This window comes from Sardina pilchardus, chromosome 12, assembly GCF_963854185.1.
Source record: "Sardina pilchardus chromosome 12, fSarPil1.1, whole genome shotgun sequence".
NCBI classification, from domain to species: domain Eukaryota; kingdom Metazoa; phylum Chordata; class Actinopteri; order Clupeiformes; family Clupeidae; genus Sardina; species Sardina pilchardus.
Genome location: NC_085005.1, coordinates 10,238,337 through 10,260,836, shown reverse-complemented (window position 1 = coordinate 10,260,836; position 22,500 = coordinate 10,238,337). Strand labels below are relative to the sequence as shown.

Below are 22,500 nucleotides of genomic sequence, written 5' to 3'. Positions count from 1 at the left end.
ATCGCAGACACGACCCAGTAATCCACCCTGGCTTACAGTACTGTCCGGTTGGGTTGCCACATTCATGCAGCCTGGCCTTTATCCAGAGGCCGCGAAGTGGGCTGCTGACACTGAGACTTTTGCAGTCCGTCATGCCCCATGGGTGACCTAACAGGGTGGACGTCCTTTGTTGTTGGAAGGAGCATTGCTTTAGTCTTTTAGGGTGTGTGTCTTGTCAGGTGTAGGTCAACTCTCTCAACAGATCCAAAGCAGAATGACTCCTTATGAGTATGGTGTGGTACAGTACAGTACATTCCTCAGTCAGAGTGCACTTTCATTTGTGTCCACATGGTGGCACAACAGGAATTCTTTCTGCTCATGCTGCTGTTGTCCTGGATGCTGGCTGTTCAGTAGAATTCTAGACTCTAGAGCACAGTGTCACAAGTAATAACTGAACCACTAAATACTGTAGCTTACTTACTTACATACTTAAACTATAAGCAAACCATGATTGTTATGAGGTCTATTTTTTCTTTATTGCAGTAAAGCTCATATAATTGCAAACTACAAACACACACTAGTGTTATTATGGACAAGTTGATAAAAAAAACATAAATTTCATAGGCTTCATAAACATTGATTATTAGCAAACAGTACATCAGGGCTTTAATTGTTTCAGTTGATTGCTCCTGTGAAAATAACAATCACTGGCACAGCATTATTTTGTACAAAATTGGTCTCAAGCAGTATGACTGCAGTTTAAAAAAAAATAGTTGTTAACCGCAGCAGTTGTTAACTGACTGTAGCAGCAGTGTAAAAAGTAAGTGGACTCGAATTGAAGTTGCATTGTGCTTCTCTCTCTCTCTCTCTCTCTCTCTCTCTGTCTGTCTGTTCCTTCTCTCTCTGTCTCACTCTCTCTCTCTTTCTTTCTCTCTCTCTCTCTCAGCGGACAAAGCTTACCGGGACATGAAGGTGCTGAAGATGAGCCAGTCCATCATTGTGTCGGGTGAATCCGGGGCTGGAAAGACGGAGAACACCAAATTTGTGCTGCGGTAAAGACAAGTGATCTAATCTCCGACGCTAGGCACCCCATTTCTCACCTGTCAATGGGAAGGCTGAGGAACATCTCTCTCTCTCTCTCTGGCAGTGTTGTCAAGCTCTACGAATAGATGAAATAATATAGTTGAAATTTAGACAAACGTTTACAATCAGAAGTCTAATTGTACTGAAATTAAAATAGGGTTACAGCATTACACCAAAACCATAGATGAATATTTACAAGCTTTTACAATTGTAATTGTCATTTTAATCACATTGTCATTTTTACCCAGGTACCTCACTACGTCCTATGGAACAGGTCAAGACATTGATGAAAGAATAGTAGAAGGTGATTTGTGTGTTCTAGTACTTTCCGCCATAAGGCTCCATACACTTCAAACTATGCGAAATATCCTCGTGTCTGTCTGTTCTGAGAGCTTTGTTTGTTGAATTTCAGCCAACCCCTTGTTGGAGGCTTTTGGAAATGCCAAGACAGTCAGAAACAACAATAGCAGTCGCTTTGGGAAGTTTGTAGAAATCCACTTCAACGAAAAGGTAATCCCTCTGATCCGTCTGTTAAGTTTTGCACATTCCGTCGCTACATTTCATTTGGGTCAGGCACCAAAACGACGTGACATTATGTGGCCTTGAGAAGATAAGGCTGGAGGGTACGATTGGGAGATTAATTAAATCCACAAGGCAACAGTTCTTGACGTTAGCCACTGTGTATTGACATAAAAGTATTTGTCTGTTTTAGTGTCTTTGGTGGGACCAATGTTGCAAGTGTTCACCTGACAGTTTCCCTTTCACTTCTTGTAACACCTATACCGTAATTTCCCAACTATAAGCCGCGGTTTATATATTGATATAAAAAGAATTGCATAAGATACTTTCCTGCGGCTTATACAGAATGTGGAAAATACACAGGAAATTACTGTACCCATAATCCAAAGCATTAAGATGTAGAGATGCATATGAATGTAACTATTGCGTGTACTTTACATGCCCAAAGGGTAGGGTAAATGAATCAGGAAACAAAATGGTTGAAGAGCTGTGGGTTGTACAGTGACCAGACAGTCTGATTGGTTTGCTGGTAATGACCAGACAATGATTCTTTGGTTACCAGACCAGACAGTGATTGGTTGTTTTGCGTTCAGAATGCGGTGGTGGGCGGCTTCGTGTCGCACTACCTGCTGGAGAAGTCGCGCATCACGCGGCAGGGCCAGGAGGAGCGCAACTACCACATCTTCTACCGCCTGTGTGCTGGAGCCCCCGAGGACCTCCAGCAGAAATTCTACCTCGGCTCTCCAGACACCTACAGGGTGAGCGAGGACACACACACACACATGCGCACGCACACACACACACACACACACACACGCACATGCACGCACAAACTGACAGGCACACAGATGCACATTCACGCTGACAGTTACACACATACAGTGTACACATTTACTTACTCACATGCATATAATTATAGACAAACATACACGCACATTACTTACTCACGTGCACACAATACAGTATATACCCACACTCGCACACTCACTCACATTCTCACACTTGCTTAAATATCCTGACAGATGCAAATACGCACACACACACACACACACACACACATCCTGATGGTAGGTTTTAAAGAGGTTTGTTTGGAGCTACATGAGAGGGCCTTCCCCTTCACGCGTTTAGGCCTAATTAAGCCTTATTTGCTGCTGGCCAGTCGGCCCCCTGCTGCCTCCCCACGGTGCCCCTGCTGTGCAGCAGATAGGGCTACTGCACGCCTCTAAAAGGCCTCCCTGGACTGCAGTACCCCTCACGCACACTAGAGGGCAGTGCAGGCCAAGGCCAGCCATGCTGCTCTTGTGCTGTGGCTGTGTGTGTGTGTGTGTTTTTTTCTTCTTTTTTCAGCGCTATCTTTCAACACAGCTCTGAATGTTGCACAGAAGTGTGATTTTAAAAACGAAATGCTTTTCTAACTGGTTTACCGGTGCCAGGGTGTGTGAGAGTGGAGCGATAATGAGACCCCCGCGAGGTCATGATTGGGCTGAAAAAAGAATAGAGCGGAACTAACTTGTTTCTTTTCTGCCGTGTTTTATTTTTTTCATTATATATTTTTTTACTTGGGGAGGAAAAGCAATTTGCTTCTCAGAAGATGAGGAGTCTCATTTTGTCCTCAGGACCTTTACGTCGTGTGTGTTGGGGGGGCTGAAATGCACAGAATCAGTCCTGGAAATAACCATTTAAAAAGAAAGAATTCCGAATTACAGTCATGTAGCCAACTTTATTATGCTCTGTGTATATCGGAAAATTAGGCTGGGGGATGCAGAATAGTTCTCCTTCAAAAAAAACCAGCCATCTGCCGTTCCTTTGGCAAGGTAGTGCGGTCCTTCCATCCAAAGTGTCTGTCAGGCAAGGACCTTGAACCGTATTAGCTTTAGAATGGAGTCCTGCTGAATGACGGTAATGTAATTTCATGTTTAATGACTGCATTTTGGCATCCTCTTAACGTACTCACTCCGCTAGCGTTTGAGCAACTGATTGAGGGCAGTGTCCATCACGGAGAGGGCATCCCCTTCTCCACGACCGACTGAAGAAGTTAATACACTTCGCCGTGACGGCGTCGATGACTCACCCTTCACATATGATTAGTCCAGGCCGTCCCAGAAGGCCGTTTGTTACCTAGCGCCCCTCCTTCATTTGCAGTTCACATCGTGTTCTCTCAACGCATTGTCACTGTCCCTGCTGGAATAGTACACCAGGGCTCATTATACCTGTCTGACGTTTCTAGTACCCAATGAAGTTGAAGTATGAAGTCTCTCTCACTCTTTCTCTCTCTCTCGCTCGCTCTTTCTCTCTCTCTCTCTCTCTCTCTCTCATCCCTCCTTTGTGCTCCAAGAAGGACTTGTTCTCCCTGTTTCATCCCTCTCTCTATCTCTCTCTCTCTCTCTCTCTCTCTCTCTCTCTCTCTTGTCTTATCTACTCCCTCTCCTTCTCACACTCTCTTTGTGAGTCCTTTTCTCTTGGCAGTCCACAGTCCTGAGAGCCAGAGGCTTTCTCTGTAAAAGGATCCGTTGTTCCGTTCCCAAAACGTTGCCAAATGGCCCGTTTTTTTCCCTGGCGTACAGGGCGAGCTGTTGTTTGTGTACTTCCTAAACGTGCGCGCCCCTTCCCCCCCACTTCGCTCTCCCGCCTGTGACCTTGATTTCACCTTTGTCGTAACTCCGACAGTTCTCCCCCGGCGGCCAGGTAGAGCGCCGCCGAATGACTCCCAAGCGCCACGGCGAGGCGCCGTTTTGTTTTACTGCTCCCGCTCCACGATATTCATATTGTAAGCCATCATCTCAAACACGACCAGGGCAGAGCACGCCACTGTGTTTGTCATGCATGACAGGTGCAGTCAAGGATGTCTGTTTGTGTGTGTTTGTGTGCGTTTGTGTGCGTTTGTGTGCGTTTGTGTTTGTGTATGTGTGCATGTATGAATGTGTGTGTGTGTCTGTGTGTCTGTGTGTCTGTGTGTGTCTGTGTGTCTGTGTGTGTGTGTGTGTGTGTGTCTGTGTGTGTCTGTGTGTGTCTGTGTGTGTCTGTGTGTGTATGTGTGTGTGTTTGTGTGTATGTGTGTGTGTTTGTGTTTGTGTAAGTTTGTGTTTGTGTATGTGCGCATGTATGAACGTGTGTGTGTGTGTGCCTGTCTGAATGTGTGTGTGCGAGCGTGTGCCCGTGTGTTTGCGAGGCTCTTTGACGCTACATAAATTGTGATTAATCGTCGTCGGAGCGTTCCAGCTCTGGATGGCAGCGCTGGCCTTAACGCTCTCTCCGCCGCCGCCGCCGCCGTGCTGATGAGCTCCATCTCCATATTCATGCCACGACCGGCGCCGCCGAGAAAGAAGCGCCGCGGCAGCCCATTTGGAAGGACAGAATGGGTTGAGACATTACGGAAAAAAAGCCTTAATTACCGTTCTGTTCGGTCGACGCCGCGCGGCGAGCCAGCTTGTAAATCTACTGCGAATGTGGATGTGTGGTTGTGGGGCGGGTATACGCCGTGGGGTGTTAATTGAGTTTTGCCAGAATGTTTTTTTTGGGGGGGTTTTTTGTCAGATGACATTGTCTGATTGATGATGCCATTGTGGGAGGAAGTGTTTGCACCCTTCTGTTTTGTTAACTGCTGTATCGCAGGAGTGGAGCTGTGTTTACATAGAAAGACTGGCAGCAACTTTTTGCCTTGTCATCCATTAACTAATTGATTATCTGGTGTTGAAGTTAATCAATGTTTTTGTTACTCAGTGCTAGTTATTAATGTTACTCTGTCTGTCTCTCTCTCTCTCTCTTTCTTTCTCTCTGATGCAGTATTTGAATCGTGGATGCACTCGCTACTTCGCCAACAAGGAAACCGACAAACAGATTCCTCAGAACCGCAAGAGCCCTGAGGTGAGGTGTCGTGTCACGCTGCGTCATGGCCTTTGGCAACCTGCTGTCTCTTTATTATGCTCACTCACTCACTCACTCTCTGTCCTTCCTCTCTCTCTCCTCTTGCTTTTTATTCTCTCTGTTTTTCTTTTCCTTCCTGTCCTTCATTCTATCTATTTCCCTCCTTTTTTTCATGTTTGTGCCTAACCTCAAATTACCATGCCATGAATAAAGCGTTTTTCTGTTGGTTTGTACTGTATGTTGTTGTGTACATAAGCCCTGCATCCAGGGATTTACTGTACCCATCATCTCACACACGCGCATACACACACAGAGGAGTCCCTTCCTCATCTCCATTCTCTTCCCAGCATCCCCCTGGTCGGCTCTGTTGGCCCGTCTCGCATGGAGATGAGGCGTGATCCGTGCGCTGGTGGAGTGTGAGCCGTGTAATCCGAGATGAATTGGAAAAGATGGCGGCCGTGAAATCGGCTCTGTTTTGGAAAGAATCGCTCCCCCCCACCGCCACCACTACCAGATAATAAAATCAAGAGAGCCGCTCACAGTCTCATCGGCCAGGATTAAGAACATGAGTTCACCTCTCTCCCTCTCCTCGCACGATTTCCTCTCTTTCTCATTGTCTTACCGGAATAGCTGAAAGCCTTCTTTGGGTTTTTAGTGCCTTAGCTGTGCAAGCCCTCATATGGGAAGCATTGCGTGTGCTGTGTACAGTAGGCCAGTTCTGGTTCTGTTGCTAAATATGTTCGAGGAGAGGGGGAGGCCCACTGGTGATTTTCCCCAAAGCTGAGGGCACCATTGCAAAAGTGATACGCCTGCGTTTTGTGTCATAAATGTGGGCCACGTTGAAGTAGGAGTGGCCAGTGAACACTCTAGTCTGGATGGTCTCTACGAAAATCTGACTGTGTTGAAATGAAAGAGAATTGTTTGATACGATGGAGGCCTGCAAAGCCCGTAGGGGCATCGGAAATTAGAAAACACTCTAGTTAGTGATTGGACTGAGTGGTATGCACTGAAACAGGAAAAGACTGTAGTAATGCTGGTTGTGAGGGAGAGAGAATTTAAGGGCTGTTAACGTGAGCAGAAAGCAATCTGTGTCAAAGAGGGGGAGTCTTGGCAACAGCTGTTGGAAGTGTTTACATCCAGAGGGTCTGAGGTTTCGGTAAACACATTAGGGACGGATAGGAAGCGTGTGCGCCCCTCTTTGGTCCTGCCACCTCCTCTCACGTCCCTGCTTCTCAAGGCACCTCCGAATCTCCCCGACATCCGCGACGCCCAGTCTGTCTTCCTTGGATGAAAGGAGAGGCTGATTAAAGACGACGTTTGCACGGAAAACTTCAGGAGAGACTCTCAATCTCTCTCAATGCACCGTTGATTTGACTACTCAATTGAGCCTGTCTTTTCAGAAGCCTCTGGAGGGGGGAAACGTGACTACATTACCGTAATGCTTTCAGGCTTAATTTCCAGTGACTGTAAAAAAAAAAAACGGTGCTTACTGTACCTCTAATAATAACTGTAATGAAACCAGTGGACTATTTTCATCTCCGTACGCATATCCTTGCCAACCGCTCGCTCTTTCATAATTAAAATCCTAGTAGCCTGGTTATTATTATATCTGTGCACTGGGCTGCAGTCCTGCAGGAGCTGGTTAATTAATGATGATTGTTATTGGAGGCTCCTAGGAGTCTCCTCTCCTGCCACCCCCCCCCCCCCCCCCCCCCCTCCCTCCCCAAGGAACATTAATAATTCATTCATTTTGTTCCATTACTCAGAGCCAGTGCACCACGAGGTTGGATGTTTTTGAATTTCATTATTCGTTTCTGCACTTTGTGTGTGTGGCTGTGCGGTGTGAAGTGGTCATCGCCACCACGCGAGTTTTTTTTTATTTCCATCGTTTCTGCTCCGTGGCGTACACTTTGCGAGGTTGCATCAGAGTGTTTTTTTTTTTCTTCTTTCCCGTCAAGATGCCTGGGCTCTTCCACAAGACATCTGTTTCAGGCCTCATTTAGGGGAGGGAAAAAAACCTGCGCTGATCTCATCCTTCCCGGTGCGGTCCTTCTGCACCAGCAGGCACCTCGTGACTCATAGCTGGAATCAGAACCAGCTGTTGCACGTCTGGACTGTGATCATGTGACCTGGTGCATGTGTTGCTCATGGAGAGCCTCTATGTGTGTGTGTGTGTGTGTGTGTGTGTGTGTGTGTGTGTGTGTGTGTGTGTTCCACCTGTCACTCACGTCTCCATGGTTGTGTGTCTCTTTGCATTGCCTCTTCTCTGTGTCACTCAGGACAATAAGGTGATTATGGTCATGATTTGTTCTCAAGGGGTGCTCTAGTTTACAGCTTTTCTCCAAAACCGCCCTGCGCTGGAATCTAATCAGCTTGCTCAGAGCATATTTTAGGCCTTGCATGCCTCCTCTGTGTCTATGGGATGGGATTTTACTTTTTCCTCTGTAGTGTAGAACTTCTAGTGTGTGTGTGTGTGTGGGGGGGGGGGGGGGGTGCTTTCGGAATTCTACACACTCCTCTTTATGTCCAGCTCTGAATCTCACAGTAAAATGGGTGCCAAGAGCCCGGTTCAGCCAAGATGTTTGGAGCAGGCTGAAGTGCCGAGCCCTCCCCTAGCCCAATACCAATCAAACTGACTCATCGCTGTGGAAAGACTCCTGGACAGGCCTGGCACCAGCCGCTGATCGTTTCGGCTTTATGACTTTGCTATTTACAACCTCTGGTGATTTGAAATATCGGTAATCACCTTTGAAGAGCCCCTACTCACTCACCAGCTTTTTATCTCTTGTCGTTTATTTGAGTGCTCTACAATTTAAAGCCTGATTTTGGCAACATTGGGTCGGTTAGTAAACAGTAGCGGTGAGTAAGGGCACCCAGTCGAATGGGGACAGATTGGGAGAGGCTGCGGAGCAGCTGGAGTCAGCACTTGTTGGCAGCCTCCTTGGCAGTCCTGCTCTATCGCCATAGATACAGTAGTTCTGCATTCTCGTTATACTGTGATGTTCTCCTTTACTCGCTCTGTCTTTGCTTCTTTCTTTCTTTCTCTGTCTCTCTCTCTGTCTTTTTCTTTCTTTCCTGTCTTTGCTTCTTTCTCACACACATACACAAATATCCTGTAAGCGTGTCAGCTCTACAGCTCTCTCCCGGCTCATAAAGTTTGCTTTCTGACAGTAGGTTCCTGTGTTGTGCTTCTGTCTGGGTTGTGGATGACATTTTCATTAGAGCTTTCAGCGCTGAGGTGCTGTAGCAGTTCTCTTTTTTTTTTTTCTTCTTGTGTGTGTATGTTGGGGGGGGGGGGGGGGGATTTGGTGGTCAGTGAGTGTACATGCATGTGTGTATGGATTGTATGGATTGTATTGTATTGTTCTGTGTGTCTGTGTATAATGTGTTTACACATGCAGTCCTTGACCCTTAAGACCGTTTGACCTTTGACCCCTGAAGTGACCCCCCCCCTCCCCTCTCTCTCTCCCAGCACATGAAGGCGGGCCCACTGAAGGACCCTCTACTGGACGACCAAGGTGACTACACCCGGATGTCGGTGGCCATGAAGAAGATCGGCCTGGACGACACGGAGAAGCTGGACTTGTTCCGCGTGGTGGCCGGCGTGCTGCACCTGGGCAATGTGGACTTTGAGGAGGGGGGCAGCACCTCCGGTAAGACGACACCACCGCCGGGACTCTTATGGAGAACTCACACTAGGCTATTCGTACCGTACCCGAGTACACTTGGCCTCTAAAGTCCGGTTCGTTTGACCAGTGTGATCGCCTCATTACGTGACAGGGTACGGTACGCTAGTACGCTTGGAGGAGGTGGACTCTGGTACGGTACGCATCTAAGCACGGGACGTCATTAATGAGGAAATAAACAATAGCGTTCCAATTAACAATCGTGCATTTGCATAAAGATTCTAGAACAACCCGTCAGCTACCATTACATTAAGCATTTGTCCAAAGTGACTTTAATATGTCAACTATATTATTACAATATTAGTAATATATTACTATATTAGTAATACAGTATTACTAATATCACTATTATTATTTTACATATTAGTAATAGATTATTACTAATAGTACTATATTACATTATGTCAACTATACTACTATATTAGTAATAGTTCCCCAGACTTGGGGTTAAGTGCCTTGCTCAAGGGCACAACGGTGAGAGCCGGAAATTGAACCCACAACCTTTCAGGCTATTGCCTTTAAGCCCAGCACCTTAACCACTTCACTACCACCGCCCACAGCTACCACCACTGGCTCTGCTGCAGTGGATGATCAAAGTTGATAAGAATGGAGGATGGATTGAGGAGGGCTAAAAATGTCTAAAAGAAACAAATACATTGCATCACATTGTTTAGGTGAATACTGTTGACAGACTATATCAGTAGCGTGCATGAGTTACAGCATACATGATATAGTTATATTAATAATAAATAAACAATCATCTATCTGAATGATTTGAGTTTTTTGAGTTAAATGAAAAGGAAGTGTGGGTTTGAGATATTTGTCAAAAACGGATTTTGACAACAGGATAGGCCACTTTGCTTGTGCGTTAGAGAGTCATCGATCACAGTGCTTCACTTCTTTTATGTGTGTGTATTTCTCAGGCTGTTTGTTTAGTCTTGGAGGGGGTGTGTGAGAGAGAGCAAGATAGAGAGGAAGAGAGAGAGAGAGAGAAAAAAAAACAGAGGTAGAGAGAGGATGATGGGACAGAATGATCGATTCTCCTTATCTCTGCCCTTGTCTTTGGCCGCTCCTCTCCGCTCCTGTTGGCGGTGGGAAAGCTTTGGCTCTGAAGTCTGCAGCTCAGCCCTCCCCCCTCGATTCTGTCAGCCGCTCTCTTTTTTAACTAATGATACTGCCACTACAGGAAGGCCTGGCCGCTGGTGGTCTCTGTTTAGTTTTTTTTTTTTTTTTTTTTGCCTGAACGGAGATGCTTCATGAAGACAGACGGAGTGTGCCGACTTTAGAGCCTCTAGGCTGTGATCACGGCTCAGATTGAGATGAGGATAAGCCGCCGACACACACACAGACAGACAGATAGACATGCACACACACAGACAAACAGACAGATCGACATGCACACACAAACAGACAGACACACAGACAGACAGATAAACATGCATACACAGACAGGCAGATAGACATGCACACACACAGACAAACAGACAGATCGACATGCACACACAAACAGACAGACACACAGACAGACAGATAAACATGCATACACAGACAGGCAGATAGACATGCAGACAGACAGATAGACAGACACACAGACAAACAGATAGACATGCACACAAAGACTGGTAGATAGACATGCAGACAGACAGACGGACAGACAGACAGACAGAGAGTGTCAACCCCACAGACAGACAGACAGACAGACAGCCAGCCAGCTCCTTCACAGCTACGAGATCCGGGGCCGTATTCTCAAAGATTTTTAAGGCTAAAAATTCCTAATTGGCGAATTTAGGAGAAGCTCCGAATAATAATGGCCGTGTCACTTGCAAATTTAGGACTCCTAATTGTTTTGATCAAGAGCACGAAGCATTATTCATGAAGCATTTTAGCTCTAAAAGTAGCACTTATGTCTGACACCGATTAGAAGATGTCAAGAAGACTCCTAACTCACTTAGACCTATTCACAAATTGTCTAAAGCTGCTTTTTGGTGACATTTGATTTCTCAATGCTTTGAAAATGCACATGCAGCTACAAGAGCTCTCAATTACGAGGGAATGATTGTGAATTGTAGCTAAAGGATGTACTGTAATAACGCCACCAACAACAACCCAAGCCACTCATTGTCATCATGTAAACTAAATGTAGCATTTCATTGTTAATCAATCGTAAATTATTAATCTTGCCTTTGAAGTAGAGCACACGCCTTTCAACACAGCACAAGTTTATGTGGACGAGCGCATCTCTGTTCTGCTCCACTGCATAGCCCGTGGTTATTTGTGCACTCATTATATTGCTGTGATAATGATGTTGGGATGATAGCCTTGCAGTGTGTGTGTGTGTGTGTGTGTGTGTGTGTGTGTGTGTGTGTGAGAAAGTATTTTGCGTGTGTCTTTTTATTTTGAATAAACAGGTTGTGTGTGTGTGTGTGAGAGAGAGTATTTTCCGTGCGTATTTTTATTTTGATTAAAATGTACTTTATTTTGACCGTGTTTGACAGCTCCAGGTTGTGTTCATTGATGACCACCTGCACTGCGCTCAGGAGTACAGTCTAGTACTCACCTGCCGCTCACACAGCCCAGGGTTTGTTTATCACACCGAGAAACTTCGGCAGTCCTCTGACTGTTCCGGATATTTAGAGCGAACGCCCGTTCACTACCACGGAAACAAAGTTCACTAAAGACAGCAGTTTGCTTTCAGGCGCACTGTGCGCGAAACAACACTGACGATGATAAATGTTGTTCTCTCCCTCCGCCTCACTGCTCTTTTCCTCCTTCTCTTCTCTTCTCTCTCTCCCTATCCTACCTCTCTTCCCCCCTCCTTCTCTTCTCTTCTCTCTCTCCCTATCCTACCTCTCTTTCCCCCCTCCCTCTCCTACCTCTCTTCCCCCCCCTCCTTCTCTTCTCTTCTCTCTCTCCCTATCCTACCTCTCTTCCCCCCCTCCCTCTCCTGCCTCTCTTCCCCCCTCCCTCTCTTCTACCTCTTCCACCACTCTTCTCACTTCCATCCCTCCCTCCCTCTCTTCTCTCTCTCTCCCCCTCCTACCTCTCTTCTCCCCCTCCCCCCCCCCCCCCCCTCTCGGCTGGCAGGTGGCTGCATCATCAAGAACCAGTCGAGCCAGCCGCTGGAGCACTGTGCCGAGCTGCTGGGCCTGGACGAGCAGGACCTGCGGGTCAGCCTCACCAGCCGGGTCATGCACACGTCAGCAGGGGGCGCCAAAGGCGCTATCAAGTGAGTCCGCACTTGCCATACACTTTCACCATACCACTCACCACCCACCTTCAGACCGCACGTTCCCACACACTTCACCACTCCCCCCAACACCCCTACTCCCACTCTCCCTTAACACCTCCAGACCACACGTGCACAGGGGGGAGGGGAAGGGAAGGGTGGGGAAGGGGAAGGGTGGGGGAGGGGATGGGTGGGGAAGGGGATGAGACAGGAGAGGATGAGTGGGGTGGAGTGGGCTACAGCGCCAACACACCTCACCTCACCACTCCCCCTTCCCACCTCCAGACCGCACATGCTAAGGGGGGAGGGGAGGGGTGAGGTGGAGAGGGGAGGGGAGGGGAGGGGAGAGGAGGGGAGAGGAGAGGAGGGGAGGGGAGGGGTGGGCTGCAGTGCAGACACATTAGCATCCGCACTCTGGTCTGCGCTCCCGGCTGACGCCAGGTGAGAAGCAGCAGCCCCAGGGGAACTGCCTGAGACCGGAGACGGAGGTAGAGAGAGAATGAGAGCTTGGCAGAAGAACATGGTAGAGAAAGAGAGAGGGAGAGAGGGAGAGAGAGAATGAGAGGCTGGCAGAAGGACGCGAAAGGGAAAGAGAGAGCGGGAGGAAGAGAAAGAGAGTGAATAGGAGGCTGGAAGAAGAGAGAGAGAATGAGAGGCTGGCAGAAGAAATTGGAAAAGGGAGAGAGAGAAAGCAATAGAGAGAGAGAGAGAGAGAGAGAGAGCCATCTGTGCAATTCTGGAGACATGTATGTCATCCGGGGAGGTGCTGCTTCAGTGACTGACGGGAGCAGCACGCACACACACACACACACACACACACTCATACACACAAACACTTCACAATGACAAGCAGCAGTTGGGCTGTCTGTGCTGGCTGCTGCAGTGTTGCGGTGAGAGCTGGCGAGGTGAGGTGAGGTGTGTGTGGTCAGTGGACGCTCTGGAGGAGTAACTCACCTCTGGTGCTGAGGGACACTACCGGGCAGACAGCCGGGCCGCCGCGCCGTGTTTTTAACACCTGTGTGAAAGTGCTCACGGGCACTGGTGTCAGTCAAGAGTTTGGACAGCCACTCGTTTCACAGGCTCTCAGTGGTTTAAGAGTTGTGTGTGTGTGTGTGTGTGTGTGTGTGTGTGTGTGTGTGTGTGTGTGTGTGTGTGTGTGCTGTTGAGTCAAAGCCCCGACTGTATGCCTACACAGATAACATCTGTCTGTGCAATGTTGTTTTCACAAAATGTGTGCTGTGGTCATAGGTACATCCAACCCCTACGACATGTTTGCAAAGACGGCATCTGTCGGTGTGCTTGTGTGTTTGTGTGCGGTAGTCATAGGTACATCTGACCCCTTCGACAAACTTACAAAGACAGCATCTGTCAGTGTGCAATGCCACTTTCACCACTGTTGCAGAACAAAGTGTGTGTTTGTTCATGCGTGTGTGCGTGTGCGTGTGCGTGTGCGTGTGCGTGTGCGTGTGCGTGTGCGTGTGTGTGTGTTTGTGTGTGTGTATGTGTGCATGCTGTGGTCATAGGTGCATCTTAAACAGAGCGGGTCCGCTGCCTCACCGCCTCAGAGAAAAGGGCAAAGCGGCATTTCCTTGCCGGCGGACGGCCACTTCGCCTGGCGTCGCTTTTAAGACCGAGCCTTTTGTCTGACCACAATGCGAGGGGGGGGTTCCAAAACAAGCCGTCGCTGTTTCAGGGGTCGGCCAATAAATAGTCCTCCGCTGAATGTCAAAGCACTCAGTGCCATTAGCCGTCTCATATTGTTGTCATGTTGTCCTTTAATTCCCCCTGCTTCTCCCCTCCTGTTTTACTGCGTCAGGAGCCGCTTTGTTTGTTTGTTTGTCTGTCCCTGTACTTTAAAGGAGCAGTTGGCATTTTAGTATCCCTTCCGTTTTTTATTTAGCCAATTGCGTTGGATTTCGTGCCTGCTTCCTTCCTCCGCGTCGTTCGCTTTTACACTCCCTGCCCTCGCAACGGTCTCTTCCGTGCGTCCATCTGCCTCTCTCCATCTGAAGGCTGTGGCAGTAGTGAATGACTGGACACTGTTGGATTGTCTCTTTGTGGATGTGTGTGTGTGTGTGAGTGGGTGTGTGTGTGTGCTGCTGGTGTTGCTGTATGGGTTTTCGTTGTCGTCGTGTTGTTGCTGTTGTTGCTTTTTTGTGGCTGTTGTTATTTTTGTTGTTGTTGTTGTTGTTGTTGCTCTTTGGGGCTGTTGTAATTTTTTGTTGTTGTTGTTGCTTTTTGTGGCTGTTGTTATTTTTGTTGTTGTTGTCGGTGATGGTCGAAGCGGCACCCATGTCTGTCTGTCTGAGGAGTGTATTTATAAACGGCGCCATTAAGAGGCACAATGGCTCCGGGGCTAAGTCAGTTAGGGCTGCAGGGGATTTGCTCTGGGCCCGCAGGCCTAAGCAGCTCTATTTGCGCCGCCTTACGTAAGCGGGTGGGGAAGGCCAGGATCAGATGGTCCGCTCGGGGCGTGTGGATCAGGCCAATTTGCATGCAGGAAGGAGGGCGTGGGTGGAGGTGGGTGGAGGTGGGTGGAGGTGGGCGGAGGTGGGCGGGGTCACTAATCACCGTGTCACCTGGATGGGAGAGTTCAGTGCCCTGCACCCGCTGCCCTGTTGGTGTCCAATGAACCAGCGGCTGGTCTTTGACTGACTGACTGACTGGCATAGTGCTGTCACATTCACATCACATAGCCCCACTGCCTAAAAGTATTAAAATGTGTCGCTCATATCTACGTAGATATTTGAAGAGCTTGTGTGCTATACTCTGTCCTTGCCTGTGCTGTATTGCTTTTCCTGTGGTGCAATAGTCTTTTTTTTTTTCTTGTGTTATTTTGCCCGAAGATAATTCAATGCTCAGAAAAAAGAAACAGAATTAGAGAAGAGAGTGTGGGTATCGTGTGTGTGAGCCCTGTCCTGCGAGATGGGGCCGTTCTGGACGCTGGGTTGCTGAGGTCAGGGCTGTGTGTGTGTGTGTGTGTGTGTGTGTGGCATGACTGCGGCGGGGCACTGAGTACATGTGATGCGTGCCGTGCGGATCGGCAGAGTTCCCAGAGTGCCCAGTGACGCAAGGACACCTCCTCAGAGACTCTCCAGCCGTGTGTGTGTGTTTGTGTGTGTGTGAGAGAGAGAGAGAGAGTGTGTGTGTGTGTGTGTGTGTGTGTGTGTGTGTGTGAGAGAGAGAGAGAGTGTGTGAGACTGAGAGAGAGAGAGAAAGTGAGAGAGAGAGATTGTGTGAGTGTGAGTGAAGGTACATGACTGTGGGACAGATGGGGTGAAATGACTGCCCCACTTTGCATTGGACTGCACTTTGGCTCAGGCCGATGCCTTGGTGTTGTGTGTGTGTGTGTGTGTGTGTGTGTGTGTGTGTGTGTGTGTGTGTGTGTGTGTGTGTGTGTGTGTGTGTGTGTGTGTGTGTGTGAGTGTGAGAGAGTTAGTAGAGAGAGTGTGTGTATATGGGAGAAGCAGATTCTGGGGTGCAGATAACACAACAGTGTATGCTCGGTGTTTGAACACGTCAGTCAGTGTCTGTGTCTGTGGGCGTGGACGTTTGGGGAGAGAAGCTCGTTGTGCAGTCTAGTGCACTGGGTATGCAAGTGAGTTAATGCGGTCTGGATGATATCGCCTTCAGTTCTCATGTGTCAGACAGCCAGGGTGAGATGGAGTTCAGCTCTGTGTGTATTTGGGTGTCTGTCTGGAAGTGTCTGTAGTATGCTGCAGATTTCGGTTTTAGTGTGTGTGTGTGTTTGTGTGTGTGTGTATGTGTGCCTCCCTCTGGCAAAGTGGTATTCTATATATAAATAATAAAAACACTGCTGGTTCATTCCGTGTCAAATCGGATAAGGTACACCATACCTTATTCGCTGTACAGAAGCTTGTTTTTTGTCTCCATTCATCAAACATTAGGCCCTTTGCACTGCAGGAACTTTTTGAAGTTTAGCCCAATTGGACTGCATGCAGCTGGAGATGATTTAGTTCCTCTAACCACTGTTCCTATAGCTATTTGAGCTCCTACTTTGGGATAGGGTCTTTTCCCTCTAGCATGTGAATCATGACTGATGTATGCCAACTTGGCAGCAGAAGCGCGAAATTAAAAAAATCAATCAATCAATTCTGCTTCTGTTTAAATTAGCTTAACATAGTACTAGTGTGTACTGTAAAGCTACTGTTTAACTTCTGGTGCATTTTTGTGGTCTTTGTGCTTTTACACTGCACAATGATCTAATCTAAAATATGAAAGATACTCTTTCTCTCCAAGACTTCCAATGAGGCTACAGTCACACATCTAAAATATGAAAGATACTCTTTCTCTCCAAGACTTCCAATGAGGCTACAATCACACACACACACACACACACACACACACACACACACACACACACACACACCTCTGTGGCGGACCGTGTACCCATGGCAGTGCTTTAGGCAAGCTGCAGCCACACCTGTAGGCCAGTGGAGCTCTCCATGGTGCTGAACACAGCCCTGGTCCCTGGGCCTGTGAGCTCCTTCCAGGGCTTGTGCTGGGAACACTGCTGCTCTCCCAGGGTGCTATCAGAGATGCCTGCCGTCCTCTGTGAAGGAACAGCAGCTGCTCAGGACACCACAAGGGTCACATTAGTATGAAGCCCTGATCAGTCAACGATACCCGTTTTGGGAAGACATCACGCTAGAAGTGACCTATCAAGCAGATATAACATTTAAATGTATTTATTTAGCAGCCACTTCTATCCAAAGCTGCTTACTGTACATACTGTATGTCAATTATATTACAAGGGCCATTCTCTCCACAGTAACACAGAGTTAAATGCCTCACTCAAGGGCACAACAGTGGAAGCCCAGCTTCTTAACCACTACGCCACTACCGCAAGCAAGAATGTTGCGGGGGGGGGGGGGGGGTGTTCATATTCTCATGAGGAGATTTGATAACTGAGAGTGCCGCTCCCTCCCGTGTCCTCAGGGTGCCTCTGAAGGTGGAGCAGGCGAACAACGCCCGCGACGCGCTGGCCAAGGCCGTGTACAGCCGCCTCTTCGACCACGTGGTGACGCGCGTCAACCAGTGCTTCCCCTTCGAATCCTCGGCCAACTTCATTGGGGTGCTGGACATCGCCGGTTTCGGTGAGATTGGCATTGCCACACGTGTATATATTTACTCACACACACACACACACACACACACACAGACATAATTGATTTGCACACTATGGTCTATACTCACTACTCACTAAAAGTCAGGGATGCTTAGCTTTCCGGTGAAATTTCAGGACGAACCTAAGATCCACTAAACCCTTACAGGTGAACCTAGATGTGACCCTCTCTAAGCTTTTAAAGGTGCATGTCCAACAGTCCAATGTTTCAGTACTTTCTGTACTGAACACACACACACACACACACACACACACACACACAAATGCATTATCCCAGAGTGCCTCTGTCACACCGTGGAATTTGAAATAGCCTCAATCGGTCAGTCCTAAAAAGGTCACTGACGGACTCTCAAGACTGCGATCCTCAATCTCGATTGTCCATTTCTGCCTTTTGTGCTGTCCTCCAGAGTACTTTGAGCACAACAGCTTTGAACAGTTCTGCATCAACTACTGCAATGAGAAGCTGCAGCAGTTCTTCAACGAGCGCATCTTAAAGGAGGTGAGTGCTTTGGAGGCCGACTGGGGAGCCCCTTTCACACCTGCTCTGGCTCCTCTCTTTCTCCCCAGTCTCTGTTCTGTCCATCTCTCTTTCCTTCCATCTCTCTTCATGTTTTTCAAACATTTTCCTGTCTGAGCTTCCTCTTTCTATACCCTTGCTCTCTATCACTCTCTCCATCTCTCTCTATCCATCTCTCCCACCTCTATTTCTCTCTCCATAAATCTCTTTCTCTTGCTCTCTCTCCCTCTCTCTATTTTTCTCTCTCTCTTTCTCTATCCATTTTTCTCTTGCTTTCTCTTGCTCCTTCCTTCTCTCCATCTCTCTTTCTCTCTGTCCATCTCTATCTCTTTCTCTTTCCATCCATCTATCTCTTTCTCACTCTCTCTCCCTCCCCCTCCTTCTCTCCATCTCTCTCTCTCTCTTCCCCCCCTCTCTCCATCTCTCTCTTTCTCTGGGTATGAGTGGGGACTCTGAACCACGTTAATATTTTGTCTCTTCCTCCTCTGCTGCTCTGTATGTTGTGCTCTGGAAAATGTGCTGAACTGCTTACTGAATAATAATGATAAAAAAGTGGAGAATTTGGAGATTATTTTTTCTACAGTCTGCACCACTTGGAAAAAAAATCTCATTGCTCTCTCAAAACTTTGGAGGGGACCTTTTTCTAAAAGCTTTCGCTGACTTTCCAGGCCCCTATCTGAGTCATGGCACTGGAGTCAAGTTGAATTGATGAGTTGAAAAGCTAACCAATTTGCTTTTGGCTTTGATTTGTTGCCCTCAGATATTTTCAAAACTTTTTGTTTGTTAATTGTGTGTGTGTGTGTGTGTGTGTGTGTGTGTGTGTGTGTGTGTGTGTGTGTGTGTGTGTGTGTGTGTGTGTGTGTGTGTGTGTGTGTGTGTGTGTGTGTGTGTGTGTGTGTGTGTGTGTGTGTGTGTGTGTGTGTGTGTGTGTGTGTGTGTGTGTGTGTGTGTGTGTGTGTGTGTGTGTGTGTTATTCCCCAGGAACAAGAGCTCTATCAGAAAGAAGGGCTAGGAGTGAACGAGGTCCACTATGTGGACAATCAGGACTGCATCGGTGTGTATATTCTCCTTCCCTCTCACTGCCTCTTTTACAGTATGATGTAGCGCTTCTCCTAATTACACACTCTGTGACGGCTTTGACTCAAATGAGGCTCACAGATGAGGGACTGAAGCATTTGAAAGGTCACCTGAATTGTTTTAGATAATTCATGGCATTTATACTATGCGACTATTTCTTTTATTGTCATTTAGTAAAAGCCTTTTTAAATATCTTGAATTATTTAACAAACTGGTCCTTCCATCTTGAGTACAGGGGCTGTAGTCATCCTGGCTCTGGCCCTTCTTAGGAAACCATTCAGACTTCTAAGACCATTAGAAGCACATTTTGACAAGTAAACCTCCCAAAGGCACTTCAGACACGGCATATCCGCATAGGTTTATCACTCATTGACTCAGTCTAGCATGGACGTGTTGGCATCTAGTGATGGATGAATTTACTATTTGGATTTTTTTTTTTTTGTCTTTTGAAATGCAGTGTTTGACATTTTAATTTCGATCTGGTGGTAGACTTCATCTTTTGACACACACACCCCCACACCTACACCCACACACACGCACACGCGCGCGCACACACACACACACACACACACACACACACACACACACACACACACACACACACACACACACACACACACACACACACACACACACACACCACCACCACCACCACCACCACCACCACCAACAACAACAACAACAGCATACGCTCACAGAGAAAGAGAGGCAAAGATAGAGAAGAAGATTAGTAAGTCAGTCTAGTAAATATGTGCGTAATTAACATTTCATTAGCACAATCTATTCTTCACTCCCCATTGTCTTCACACATTATTGTTTATCCCCAGATACGAGTGTGTGTGTGTGTGTGTGTGTGTGTGTGTGTGTAGTGTGTGTGTTTGCCTCGCACCTGATTACTACCTGCGCAAACAGTCGATCGTGCCTCAGCATCCAAACCCCCCTTAACACCAAGAGTGCAAACAGAGGGCCCAGACTGTGCCAGTCATGCACTGAGCCTGCTTAAACACACCTGCACATTGACACCCTAAACAGGGAGCGCAGAATGAGCCAGGGAAATGAGCAGAGATGGGAGAGAAAGATGTAGGAGAGGAACGCGAACAGACTTAATAAAACGCCATCATTTAAGAATGGAAGCGAGATATGGAGAAGGGAGTGTTCATGGAACCAAATAATGATACATTGAGTTTAGAGTCCTCATGCATTTTCCAGCGCAGCACACAGGCAGCGGCTATAATGAGTCCAGTGTGACGTGCAACACCACTGGCGTGCCAACGGACTGTTTAGATTTCCGCGCCGCCGCAGAGAAGTTGAGCGTGCACCTGACCTGAGTTGGCCAGCACCCTCTCCGCAAACTGCATCATTTGTAAGGTGTTTGGCAGCGGATGACATGCATGAACAAACAACGTGGAGGGGAATGTTATTTCCGGGGGGCAGAGGGAGCTGGCGGATCCCGAGCCTATTTAAACGGCCCTTTACAGCTGCACGCTCACTCTTTATGTATGAGGAGAATGTATTTCCCCCAGGACTTGAGACAAACATGCAGACGCACATACACAGTCTCTCTTCTCTTTCTCTCTCTCTCACAGACACACAGACACACACACTCATGCAAACGCATACACACACTTCCAGTCATTTGCATGTGTGCGCACATACCCGTACATGACTGTTTTTAAGATATTTGAGTTTGTGTGTGTGTGTGTGTGTGTGTTTGTGTGGCGTTTGAGATAAAAACCTGTATATGTGGTACATGGTTTTGAGATGTGTGTTTGTGTGTGTGTGTGTGTGTGTGTTTGGGTTTGGCGAGCATGACTTCCAGGCCGTAGGGCTGAATAATACTTCAGAGCCGTCTCCCGAAGCCTCGTGCCCATCCACACTTTTTTGCGAGCTTTTCAAACAGCCCATGTTTGCTCTAGTCATCAGAAAGCTGAGAGAGAGGGGGTGGGGGGTGGGGGGTGGGGGGGGGGGACCAAACAAACAGACAGAAAGAGAGAGACCGAGGGAAGACATGTTTCAGGGTTCCACCGAAGCAGTCATTTGGATAACAGCTTCTGCAGACACAATCCTGCTGGCATTGTCTGCCTGATTGAACTCTGTATGAAGAAAGTTCCGGCCCAGCGAGTCAAGGTGGAGGTGGTTACTGATCTTCACTCCCGCTAATGAAACTCTAGTGTGTCGTCTATTTTTGGACACCATGCCACTTTTGCTCTCTCCAACTTTTTTTGTCACCAGCAAAAATGGCCTAAATTCAGGTTTTTTTTCTTCTTTTTTCCCCCCCATGTCCCCAATCATGTTCTCGATACCTTGCTCGCTTGCTCTTAAAGGGGGGGTGTGAGGGGATAACATTATCACGGTTCAAGGGCAGACACTCATTACTATTTTATTGTCATTTTGGTTGTGTGTCAGCCCGACTCCTACTGTTGTGAAAGACAATTCTCCCACTCCTAATGAGATATCTGCACAGGCTGCAGAGCTGCGCTGGGCATTCCACACGCAGCTGCCATAATGAAAGACTTTCACTAATGGATACGCTTCTTGTGTTAGGGAGGCAGCCAAGGGGCCTGTGTGTGCGCGTGGTAAAACCAAAGTGTGTGTGTGTGTGTGTGTGTGTGTGTGTGTGTGTGTGTGTGTGTGTATGGGGTAAAGTGACAAGTGTATGTATGTGTGTAGCAGATGCTAATTTATTGAGTCTCCTGGATTTGTGTGTGTGTGTGTGTGTGTTCCTGTTTTGTATTTTAATGTGTGTGTTTACATGTGTTTTGTTTAGACCTTGTGGAGGCCAAGTTGGTTGGCATTCTGGACATTCTGGATGAAGAGAACCGTCTACCTCAACCCAGCGACCAGCACTTTGCGGAGATGGTGCACAGCAAGCACAAGAACCACTTCCGTCTGACCGTAAGAGCCTTCACCCATCACTGTCTTCACTGTCCCCTGAACCTCCACCCATCACTGTCTTCACTGTCCCCTGAACCTCCACCCATCACTTTCTTCACTGTCCCCTGAACCTCCACCCATCACTTTCTTCACTGTCCCCTGAACCTATTACTGTCTTCACTGTCTCCTGAACCCATCACTGTCTTCACTGTCTCCATACAGTACATAAACATTGTGTGGATCTGCCTACTGTTGTAAATGTGAAAGCAGGACTTGCTTGAACAGTAGTTCTAAAGACCTTTACCAATAGGGGCTGGTGCCTGTTCATTTTTCACTGGTGCCTGTTCAAGTTGAGATGCATACAGACTTGCCGACAAACTTTTGTTTTTATAGTGTTTTACATTTTGTGATGTACTTTATACATTGTTCAGTGTTCAAAATGAAGGGAAAACTTCAGTCACACAATTACTCAGTATTTTACAATACTGTTTTGTTTGTGTCAGTTGTTTAAACTGTTATGAGGCGATCG

At 47.5% G+C, this 22,500-nt stretch overlaps 1 protein-coding gene across 4 annotated transcripts in view; it reads left to right on the top strand.

Annotated features, from left to right (window-relative positions):
- myo6a (myosin VIa) overlaps positions 1–22,500 on the top strand; it is a 76,611-nt gene that overhangs the window by 19,226 nt on the left and 34,885 nt on the right. For all 4 annotated transcript variants that reach the window (XM_062550224.1, XM_062550223.1, XM_062550222.1 and 1 more), the window contains exons 6-16: positions 926–1,031; positions 1,311–1,366; positions 1,475–1,572; positions 2,175–2,339; positions 5,365–5,445; positions 8,918–9,098; positions 12,216–12,357; positions 17,317–17,474; positions 17,911–18,002; positions 19,002–19,074; positions 21,865–21,992. In XM_062550224.1, the coding sequence (XP_062406208.1) occupies positions 926–1,031; positions 1,311–1,366; positions 1,475–1,572; positions 2,175–2,339; positions 5,365–5,445; positions 8,918–9,098; positions 12,216–12,357; positions 17,317–17,474; positions 17,911–18,002; positions 19,002–19,074; positions 21,865–21,992 (1,280 nt within the window). The remainder of the gene's footprint in view (positions 1–925; positions 1,032–1,310; positions 1,367–1,474; positions 1,573–2,174; positions 2,340–5,364; positions 5,446–8,917; positions 9,099–12,215; positions 12,358–17,316; positions 17,475–17,910; positions 18,003–19,001; positions 19,075–21,864; positions 21,993–22,500) is intronic.